This window comes from Pagrus pagrus (genome assembly GCF_965226575.1).
Source record: "Pagrus pagrus genome assembly, chromosome: 4".
Lineage (NCBI taxonomy): Eukaryota > Metazoa > Chordata > Actinopteri > Spariformes > Sparidae > Pagrus > Pagrus pagrus.
Window position 1 is genome coordinate 14213814 of NC_140188.1, and position 11688 is coordinate 14225501.

The 11688-nt window shown below is 40.4% G+C and overlaps 1 protein-coding gene across 1 annotated transcript; it reads left to right on the forward strand.

The window, feature by feature from the left end:
• Positions 1 to 184: 184 nt before the first annotated feature.
• Positions 185 to 11453, forward strand: clptm1 (CLPTM1 regulator of GABA type A receptor forward trafficking). The gene is made up of 14 exons (XM_084351639.1): positions 185 to 294; positions 4262 to 4392; positions 5299 to 5413; positions 5623 to 5781; positions 5971 to 6088; positions 6187 to 6272; positions 7154 to 7274; positions 7389 to 7633; positions 7853 to 7946; positions 8028 to 8218; positions 8518 to 8613; positions 8733 to 8868; positions 9872 to 10039; positions 10259 to 11453. Exons 1-14 carry the CDS (start codon positions 244 to 246, stop codon positions 10441 to 10443), a joined length of 1896 nt encoding a protein of 631 aa, XP_084207765.1. The 5' UTR covers positions 185 to 243; the 3' UTR covers positions 10444 to 11453.
• Positions 11454 to 11688: the final 235 nt, after the last annotated feature.

Consider the following 11688-nt stretch of genomic DNA (forward strand, 5'->3'; position numbering starts at 1 on the left):
ATTTTATTTTTTTGAGTCACGCGTCCAAAGCTGCATGACTGAGCACAGTGTTTCGTGCTGTTTCATCAGCCCTGTCACAAAAAGCAGCTTACAATATTTATCAGCCTCACATTCTTCATCATCCCCCCCTGAAGACGCACGTCACTCCAACGACGCTACAACTGAGATCTCGCGAGACCGAGCGCGGTTTCCCAGCCAGCAGTGTGGTGGAGTGGTGTGTGTGCGAGACAGAGACGAGGAAAGATGGCGACGCAGGAGAGCGAAGCAACTAAAGCTACCGTGAGCAACGGCGAGGTAAAATGAATGACACTCTCACTGCCTTATTTACTCCTTTCGTCCAGAGTGAGGGGGTCGTTTTTGTTTGTTTGAGCGTTGAGTGCGGGCCCGTGAACGTTTAAACGTGTTACCGATGGTTACACGAGCCCCAGTGACGTTGTCAGTGCCGGTTGGTTTTAAAACGACCCCCTCCTGTCGTTAACGATGTGTTGAGAAATCCTGCCTGTTAGCGAGCAGATGTACGGAGTGATGACGGTGCTTACTCTCACGTTGAGATATGAATTCACAGGAAAATGACACGATAATTAGTTGGCTGAAAGCGTGATAGTGTGAGGCAGCCGACTGCTGCAGTGTGTCAGTTAGCTAGCTATCACAAGGCCTGAACCTGAGCGACGCAGCTCGGCTTGACTAACCAGGCCAGTCTGGAGCAGCTAGCACACATTTCTTACCCACTGTTAAATCTAATGTCACTTGTCTTTTATTTACAGCCATTACGGGGAAAACTTTAAGCTTAACGTGGATTTTCAAAGCCTCACCGTAAAGATTCACCTGGCAGCTTAACATTGACAGGTTATATGAATCAGATGTAGCCATAGTCAGGTTTGGCTAACTCAGGAAAATGCTTCCTTAAATTGTTACAACAGCAGTTGTGGGAAGTAATTCAGGCAGTATCCAGGCAACTAGCAAATATTTCCGGATTGACAAATGTATGTCACAAGTAACTGGAGGTCAAAGTGAATCATCACTCTCTAGAGGCAAATCACTGATCTCTCATGCTTAACTACAGTCTGTCAGTCTTTGGCCAATCAAACTAAATGATTTATAGTAATACAAAACCTTAATATCAGAAGGAAACAGGTGTTGAAGCTCTAGCAAATGTTTAGCATTTTTAGCAGTTAACTGGTCAAATTTTTTATACCAACCTTAATGACTACTGAATTGTTTTAAGGCTGGGTACGGGCTACCTTTTAGTTGTTACCCTAACCCTCCACCAAGGCTCAACAGTCCCCTTTAAATCAATCAAGCCTAATCTAATAGCAAATACAAATTTAAATCTGCAGGATCTGATTTTTTCCAGCCACCTAATTATTGCATTTTTTTCCCCCATCAAGAGCCAATGTTAACAAAAATGTGGCAATGTCACAAAGTTAAAGAAAGTGAGAAAAATCTCTTTCATCCAAGTTTGATGGAAATCTGTTTATTGTGTGATCCTGCAGAAAATCAACCTCCTTGGGGAAAGTAACTAGGGCTTTTTTTAAGCATCACTTTACATCTCTCATGTATGAGCATTACATTGAAATCGCAGAGATAAGCATAGATGTAGCAAAGTGAAATCCCTGACAATCTCAGAAAAGGTTAAACAACAAGAGTTGCAACAATTAATCGATTAGTTGTCAAATATTTAATTAGTTGCCAACTATTTTGATGATCAAGTAATCCGTTTGAGTATTATTTTTTAAAGAAAAGTCAAAATTCCAGCTTGTTAGATTTGAATATTTTCTGGTTTCTTTACTCCTCTATGAAAGTAAACTGAATATATTTGGGTTGTAGAAAAAAACAGGACATTGGAGGACGTCATTTTGGACTTTCCAAAACAGTGATTGACATTTTTCACAATTTTCTGACAGTTTATGGACCAACCAACTAATTGTTTAATAGAGAAAATAATCAACAGAGTTATCAACAATAAAAAACAATCGTTAAATCCAGCTCTTTAAACATTTACCACTCTTTTGAAGGTATTCCCAGATTTGTTAGGCTCTTACAACTATGTGGGTAAAAAAAATATAGTAGCAAGTTTTGTGTTGTTCATGGAGATTTTTTTTCCCATACAGTTTGTCTTTTGAGGACTCTGAAAATACCTGCAAAACAGTGCTTAGATGTTAAACCATTTGGTATTTTTACAGGTTGACAAAAATGAATCTTCCACAATATCAGATTCAAATTGTAATGGTAATTAACAAAAAAAAAGTGGCAGAAATGAGGGCAAGGGTTGAGTGTGCGCCTAGTGTGTCTTTTGTAATAAAATTGCTCTGTCAGGATAAATGCACTATTAGTTTTATAAGAGGCACTTATGTTGCTCTCAGCGCCCGCTGCTATTGAATCGGCGGTATTAATCTAGGGAAAACATTAAGTGGCTAGTGGCCAGATACCAGAGGTGTTTGCTCTGCTTTTCATTTTCTCAGTTTTGATGTATTTTCTGCTGAGTAGGGGTGTGAAACATATGATAAAGTCAGCGTCTTTAATGTCTTAAATAAGTCATTTGAATTTTCCTTGTGCTACATCTTACAGTTAACAAATAAGCATGGCAGGAGAGACAGAAAGCGTTTAGGGACTACTAATTGACACACATTTCACAGACATGCCCTTTGTATCCTTAATTCTGTGCCTGATATTGCATATTAGTTTGCTTCCTTCTTGTGAGAGATACTGTCTGAACTTTTTGCCCTCTTTCACACACATGCAGTGGTAATCCGGTGTCAAGCATTTACTCTGCACTGTGAATAGTTGGTTAATTGTTAATCCGTGTTCAAAGTGTGTCGATTGTAAATTATTATCTTGACCTGGAACAGATGACCTGTTTTTGTTGTTTGTCTCTGTGTAGTGGTTATTTCGTTGGTCCCTCCAGGAGACAGAGATCCATGTCTCTGATAATAGAATTGCTTCTATTTTAACACAACAGGACATGGCAAGAAGGATGAAAAGCTCTATTCTGAGTCTCTTCCTTGGCCTCGAAATGCGCGTTTATGATGGTGACAGTGAGGCCAGTGGTTTTTCACAAACCTTAACATTTTCACTGTTCACTCAGTTCAAGGCCTTCTTGGCACCCTGACGAATGATAATAATCTGCTCAGTGGAAAGCGTTTTTACCCTCAAGTGCTATTTGTTCCTAGAGGCCAACCTCTGGTGTCCCTTGTGTTGGTGACAATAGGGGGAGATTAGACGTTTAGATAGTGAATGAGTCTCATGACTTGGCATGTGCTTGTGTATTGTGTCACTTGAATACAATGTGGCCTTGCCGGGGGAGTCGGGGGTCACATCGACACGCCCGAGGAAACTAATGACAGATTTTTACTGATGCTCGTTATGCAAATATGCATGCTGGTACTCGCATGAATTTGACCTCAGAACAGTTATTTAAACTATGCACAACAAAGGCTCTGTCTAGATCATGATCTTGAAATGAAATAGTAGGCATCTGCGTGATTAGTCAACTTGTCGATTAAGCGTTGCAACCCTCGTTAGCTGGCACCAGAAATACTGATCTCTGTGTGGGGTGTTCTTCCAGGACGCTGCTCTGCTGATGGTGGTCAGAGAGTGGACTGTGTGTTGTCTTACCCGAGCTTCATAAAGAAAAAACAAGCATCCTTTACAAATGTTGCTTCTTTGATGTTACACAACCACCCACCACTTGTCATGTTTTGAAGGTCAATGTACATAATCTCAGCTGCATTTAAAATACAGTATTGTTTTTCTAAGAATGTGATCAGTGGTTTCAAATGGCTTATACGCAATATTTTTTTGGTTTTCAGTTAACAATTATATAAAAAGAAAAAGAGCAAATCATCGTGTTTGAGAAGGTGGAGTGAAGCTACATTTAGCATTTTTTGCTCTAACACCTCAATGATCATTGGATTGTCGAAATTGTTGTAATTTTCAAATCTGGCATGTGTTTTATTTGCCAAGCACACTTTTTCAAATTTGTTTAAATAAACTGCTTAACGCACAAGTCTGGAATGAATTGTATTTTTGTCCCTTATCTGTACCTTCTGTCCTTGAAGATGTACTATATACTCCCTGTTTCGACTGGAGACTGAGGGTGAATCAGTGTCATCACTGTCGGCACTCAGTGGCTACATCAGACTTAAAGCACATGAGTGGCTCCTTCTGACCGCCAGTAAAGCTGTTTTTGTGTGACTTCATTACTTGATGCCATCGTTGCTCCATCATTGTGGCCACATTAACCCTGTGTCTGTGGTTGTAGGTGAGCAGCAATGGAACTGCTGCAACAACAGATGACCAGACTGTGCAGGCAGCTGGAAATGCACAGGATCCTCAGCAGCAGCAGCAACAAGCACCTAATGCATGGCAGGTCATTAAAGGAGTGCTCTTCAGGTGAGTTTTTCTTCTTCTTAATCTGGCAGACTCACTCTCTCTTTACAAGCAGAGAGTGCCAGCTGATGGGTAAAAGCTTAATTTTTTTTGACACTATGGGTGAAATTATCAGCAAAATACACAATGTGATATATTAAAGGGGCCCAATGCCTCCTCCCTCCCAACTGAATAAACAAGCTGTTCTCGGAGGACAATAAGGTCCCCAGACCACTGTTTGTTTATGTTTGGCGGACCCTGCCACCTTTCTAGCTTCAAAGTAAAACAGTATTAAATTGTGTTGTCCTTTAGGGTCAGATTATTTATTCAGTCATGAAAACAAAGAGTTTGTTTATTTAGTTTGTTTAGGCAGTCAGTGAAGATTTTTCTCCTCTGATTAAAATGTATTCCACTAAACTACATGGTGCACCTTTTTAAGGTGGAGTCACAATCCATGTGAAAGAGGAAAAATAAATGGAAATTCAGCTAAAGTTAACCTCACTTTTAGAAAGTGCCGTCTGTACAGAGTTGTCCATTTTTTTTTTTATATTTAAAAATATTTCACAATCTTTCTTTGCCACAGAGTACTCTGTGTTCGTCTTTGACTTCTATGTCTAGAAGTCAGATCTCTTTTGACCTTTCACTGATTATTTTATGATGCATAAAGAGCATGTCTCTGAAAGTCTGAATGTAATGCAGTTTGACTGGATACTGTTAAATCAGATTAGCCTCCTTGTGGTTTCACTCTCCTGTAGCAGCTCTTTAGATCTCGAGAGAAAGGGAGCTTGTTATGCTTATAACCCCAGTATTTCTCCTTTTACAATGAAATTTAAGGGTTAACCCAATTCTTCTCCCCCATCTTATCTTATCAGGATTCTTTATTTGATAACTTTTCTTTTCCTCTGACTCTGTTTTTACATATTCCTCCAGAATCTTCATAATCTGGGCAATCAGTAGCTGGTTCCGTCGAGGGCCGTCCACTCCCGACCCCAACACACCAGCCGGGGCACCCAGCAGGAACCTCTTCCCCAAGGAGACCCTCATGGTATTACACCTTTCCCCTCAGCCTGCTGCCTTGTCTGCACGGCCAGCTGTTTCATTTAACATGTTGTAATTGATTTGAAGCATTCTCAAACACCCCTCATACTCTGATCCCCTCAAGTATGCGATATCGCTCCCTTTCAGAGTAACTCGCTCGCTCTCCCCTGACACTGTAATACCATAAACACCTCTATTTTCTCACCTTTCCTGCAGGACATGTATGTGTATGTGTCCCAGGATGAGGTGTTCTCTGACTTCAACAACACAGAAGCCCTGTTCTGGTTCCACAGAGACCTGGTCTATGGAGACTGGGGCACGGGAGAGAACAGAGACGGCTGTTACGAGCACCATAAAGAGATGGAGATCCCAGAGGTGGGGATGACTGAGTATGGAGGGGAGGTTGATGTATAGTGAGGAGGAGCAGGTATTGGTTTAGTAAAAGAGGTAGATGTAGGTGAAGGCAGGGAAGACGGGTTAGTAATTAACTTGACAGATTTGTACTGTAGATGGATACTGTCTGAGACTCGTAACACAACTTCCTGTTCGGTGTGTCCTTTGCAGACAGTGCAGCAGAACGGTTCCTTGTACATGCACGTCTACTTCACTAAAAGTGGATTCCACCCAGACCCCAAACGCAAGGGGCAGTATCGCAGACTGGCTACAGTTCATGCAACACGAAGTAAGCGCATTTGGAATACACATTTAAAACTCAAGCTGTAATAAGACAGTAACACATTATGATTTCTGTGTTGTAATCTTTCCTTTTTACTCTTTCAGTGCTGAATAAATTCAAGCGAAGAAAATTTCAGAAGACCAAGAATCTGCTAACAGGAGAGACGGAAGCAGATCCCGAAATGATCAAGGTTGCCAGATTTTATTTTTTATTGTTTTGTGCACTGTAGAGCTACACCAATAAATCAACCTGACCTATATATCAGCTGATATTAGCTTATTGTAGATAGAGCATCAGTCTGTCAGCTGATAAGTCTGTCAGGCTACTGGCTCGTGACATCCCTGCCATCAGTTTGTAAGGCTATGTAAGTCCTGAAAAATTGAGTAGCTAGTTGTGTAGCAGGCTAAAAAGGCTTTTTGAAGCAGTTACTTTTGGGAAGAAAAAAAATAAACGTTTTCTTCAGAAGAAGGTTAAATTAGAGGTTGTGTTTTATAAATTTGTATGATCCAATTCATGCTCTTTCAGTAATGGCTTAATCAAGGGCTGAATGACTTTAAAGCCTTTTATGATGAAGATTTCATTGTTTCCCTGGCACAAAAGGGGGAATAAACAACAGAAAAAACATCAGTGTGACCCTATCAGTTAGTAATAGTGTCACCATTATGTAGTTTGTCCACCAGAGAGCGATGACGAGATGATTTTCCAACTTTAAAATGTCAGGCGTAGTCAGATTTTTTTCCCCCTTGTGACCATGGTACAAAGGGATCTATATTAATGATTTTTTTTGTTGTGTTGTTATCAGATTTGAAAGCTTTTTTTTTTTAACAATAACTCACAACAGTTTCGGCCTCAGATATGCAGTGTTAGTCAGTATTGATACACTGTATTATACATTTACATTTAATAAAGTGACTACAAACTGCTTGGAAATGTATCCATAAAAGATTTTAGGGGTGAAAGTTCATGGATCACAAAACGGCTATCCATCAAAATAATCTTAGAGAAACGCCTATTGTAGCTATTTTCAGAAAAAAAAAATCCTGACATGTCTAATCAAATGTGTTTCTTCAGAGGGCAGAGAGCCATGGTCCAGTGGAGATCATCTCTCATTGGCACCCCAACCTTACCATCAACATGGTAGATGACCACACTGCCTGGGTCAAAGGCTCTGTGCCCCCTCCTCTAGACCAGCGTGAGTTCCTCCCACTTACCTTTATACCATTTACTTCACAAAACCTACAACAGCTGTTAAATGTGCCAGATAATGAGAAACTTTCCCCCTCTGTTTCTACTCTTCTACCCCTAGATGTTAAGTTCGATGCAGTAAGTGGCGACTACTATCCCATTGTGTACTTCAACGACTACTGGAACCTTCAGAAGGACTACTATCCCATCAACGACACCCTGAAAACACTCCCGCTGCGCCTCTCCTACTGCCCGCTCTCCTTGTGGCGTTGGCAGCTGTATGCTGCCCAAAATGCACGCTCTCCATGGAACTTCCTCCCTGAGGACACCTACGAGCAGTCTGATGAAGACCAAGACTCTGTCAAGGTGAGAGCTCAAGGGTCACAGAGACAGAAAACTGAAAGAAAAGAATTGTTTTAGATGTGATGAGAAGGAAATGTTTTTTGGTGTCTTGACGCAGGCTTGCTTTTGGGTCCCTTCGAGATGAACTGCAATAAAAATGCCTCTTATTTGGATATTTATAACATGATACACTGGAGAAACAAAACTAAAGATTGAATTTAAAAAAACACTCTCTTTGTGTAGGTGGCCCTTCTGGAAACCAACCCATACCTGCTGGGTCTCACCATTGTTGTCTCCATCGTGCACAGCATCTTCGAGTTTCTTGCTTTCAAGAATGGTAAGGTCACCACAGCTGGATCGATATTGACAACAAAAGAATAGCTTACACAGCTTGAACTCACCTCCGTCTCCTCCTCAGACATCCAGTTCTGGAACAGCAGACAGTCTCTAGAAGGCCTTTCGGTGCGCTCCATCATCTTTGGAGTTTTCCAGTCTCTGGTGGTGCTGCTCTACATTCTGGACAATGAGACCAACTTTGTGGTGCAGGTCAGCGTCTTCATCGGCCTCCTTATTGACCTGTGGAAAATCACTAAGGTCATGGACGTCAAGGTAAGTCAGAACAGCACTTGTTTTTTCATGCACAGTATTAAAAACTGTTCTACATCTTTCAAAAATATGTGAAGCCTATTTCACTGATACCTTAACCCAAAAAAGTGTTAGCTTACAAGTAAATGTGTTAAGATGCTAAATTGGACACACATTGACTGTAAAAAGAAACTTTCCCTTGCTTCCCTGTTGTTACTCAAAATACTAGACTATTGTATCTGCACACTGCATTTTGCATTTCTACTTCCTGTTATGCTAGCTTGGCCTTATTACAGTTATCACCTATTTTTGTCTTTCCCTAGTTGGACAGAGAGAACAAGATCGCTGGAATATTCCCAAGATTGGTATTTAAAGACAAGTCAACATATGTGCAGTCTTCAACCAAAATCTACGACGATGTAAGTCAAATAAATACTCGACTGCAAGGGCAAACCTAAATATACATTTCTCCGTTGAGATGAATAAAATAACACAAGTATGTTGATGTCATTCATTTTCTCTCTTGTTCTGTGAACAGATGGCCTTCAGGTACTTGTCGTGGCTGCTCTACCCTCTGTTCGGCTGCTATGCGATCTACAGTTTATTGTACGTAGAGCACAAAGGCTGGTACTCATGGGTACTCAGCATGCTCTATGGCTTCTTGTTAACCTTTGGTAAGTTCTTTTAAAGCCTTTAAACACTCCACTACTTATCATTTTGTCTTGTGTGTTGCTTTTTGTTTTAGAACATTTAAATTGAACATTCGAAAATGGGACTTTATACATCTGAGAGCTCAATGTTCTGTAACATTTACTTTTAATAGTAAAACAAAAGAATTACAGTGTAAATAACTCGAAAAACGCTGCGACCCTTAAGCACCTGTATAAAGTCAGGATCATCTCAAAGGCACAGCCTGTTGTTTTGGACCCTCAACATCTATAAATGTTAGCATAATTGATCTGTTAAAGCCAAAGAGATAAAACACAAACATAATGGACAGGAATCCAAATCATACCTGTATAAGTAACTTTTAAGAGATTAAGAAAAATCTAGCAAAATTAAAGTAATGTAAATCCCCCAAATACTGAAATTTACCAGAAATTATAGCAGATCCGTGTTTTGTCTTTGAGAGTCTGTGAAAAGTTTGTTTTAGAAATGGGAAACAAGAAGATAATGTGCAGGAGTCTAAACCCAGGAAAACAGTTTTTTAATAGCCAAATAAATGTTGTCCTAACAGATTTTGTTGAAATGGACAATCATATTAAATGAAGTAGCAGACAGATATAAAGTATTGGTTAGAATTCAACATCAATAACATTCTTAACTCTCTCCCTCTCTGGATTTTTATGTTTTATTCTCATCATGCGTTATTGATTTTACTCTCTGCTGACACATCGTGCCCGACAGGGTTTGTTCCTGTTTGTGTCAATCTATTTTTAAAGGCGAGATGAGGCTCATTATTGTTGTCCCTCTTAATTATCTTGTCTCCAAGTGGATATTTCAATACTTGCATAATGGTTACGTATCCAACTCCCAACAGCCTCTGCTAATGTGCTGTGTATTTATAGACTCCAGGAGCACAGTCATGCTGCCTGCTGTCGTATTTACCTCCTCTCGGTAAAAAATGTTCATATTACCTAACAGGTGCATTCCTCTCCGTCTTCTTTTGGTTTTTAGGTTTCATTACAATGACGCCGCAGCTATTCATCAACTACAAAATGAAGTCTGTGGCCCACCTCCCGTGGAGGATGCTCACCTACAAGGCTCTCAATACCTTTATTGATGACCTGTTTGCCTTCGTCATCAAGATGCCCATGATGTACAGGATAGGATGCCTCAGAGACGGTACGTCTTATATTTTGTATTTTTTAGGAATTTACCAAATCATGGGGAAGTTAAATATCCACTTCAAACAACTTGGATGTGCAGTCAAATAATCTTCACCATGAATTCCTCATGGGACGTGAACGCAGCATTAGTGTGATTTTAATTTAAAGTCTACCTTAGTTATCATGGGAATAATGCATTTGAAAAAGTGTTCCTCACTGTTTCCCTTTCCTGCAGATGTGGTGTTCTTCATCTACCTTTACCAGCGCTGGATCTATCGGGTCGATCCCAACAGGGTCAACGAGTTTGGCACTAGCGGAGCAGACCACACCCAGGACAACACAGCAGCAGCAGACGCTGCTCCCGACGCAGCCGCCGCAGCCATCACAGACAAACCAGAGGGGGAGAAGAAGAACGATTAAGCAGGACCACGCCCTTATCCGCCTCCCTGACCCTCACTGCTGGGGGCAAAGAGGACTTGTGGAAATTAGGCAGGCAGGGAGGGAGGGGAGTTGTCGTTTAGCTGTCACAGACGCCACAACAAAAAAAAAAAAAATGCAGTTCAACTGTTCCCTCTGATTTCTGTGTGGACCCACAGAGAATCATATTCAGTGTAGACTTGGTAAATTCTTATTTCTGTTCCCCGCCCTCTCGTTTTGCAGTTCAAGTGAAGTAAAACAAAACGTGATGTACTGTATTCTGTATGATTTCTCAGAGGGTAACAATGTCTTGGAGTTGAGGCTGGGAGGGGAACAGGTCGCAGTTCCACAACTTTTTCTTTTTATACAGGGAAGAAAGAGGCCAAGTGCAACTTTTGTTCTTTGTGTAGATTCCTTGTGAATTTTTTCTTTTCATTCCATGTGAGCACCATCTTTCAGATTGCCTGGAAACTGGTGAGTAGTGCTGGAGGAAACTGGAAAGATCCTGAGCCACGGCGGAGGTCGGTTCCTGAAAAAGAGAGGTGGTGACTGGAGACGAGATCCAACAAGACAGTTACTACTACCCTCAATTTTAAACAAATGGTTAATGTTCTAAGCTTGAACATAAAAAAATAACAGCCTTGTTGGTATTAATATAAATATATTAATATTGTCAATGACTTAATTTTTGTTTTTCAGTCACTGAAACATTATTTTGTATGTCCTCAGACTGTACAGAATCTCAGCTTGTCATGTTAATAATACCGATGTCAAACCTGTCTAGCAATAGCTAATTTGCAAGTCTAATTTTTATTTCCCCCTCAGCCAGATGTCTGGTTTTCAAATTGTTTCACGTTCACGCTCCAAACCAGATCACCTTGACATTCACAGTGGAGACGGGTGTCAGGTGTGTGCTGGAAGAATGACAGTGTCTCTTGTTTTTATTTTGAGTGCTGTAAATCCTGAAACAAAGAGGGTTCCATGTTGGTACATATTAAATTTTGATTCATTCATGTTTATAGTAAAACTTATGTGTGATTTAAAATGTCTATGCAAAGCTTTTTTGATTTTACTGGGTTCAAGAACGTTTTTTGCATGAAACTTAATTTTTAGTCTCTTGTTGGTGTGCTTATACAGCATGCACATTATTATGTGGTTATGCCTTCGAGTTTTAGATCGCAGCCACTGACCTATTTCACTCTTAATTATTCTACACGGCAAAAACTCAGAATCTTATTAATCTCATTA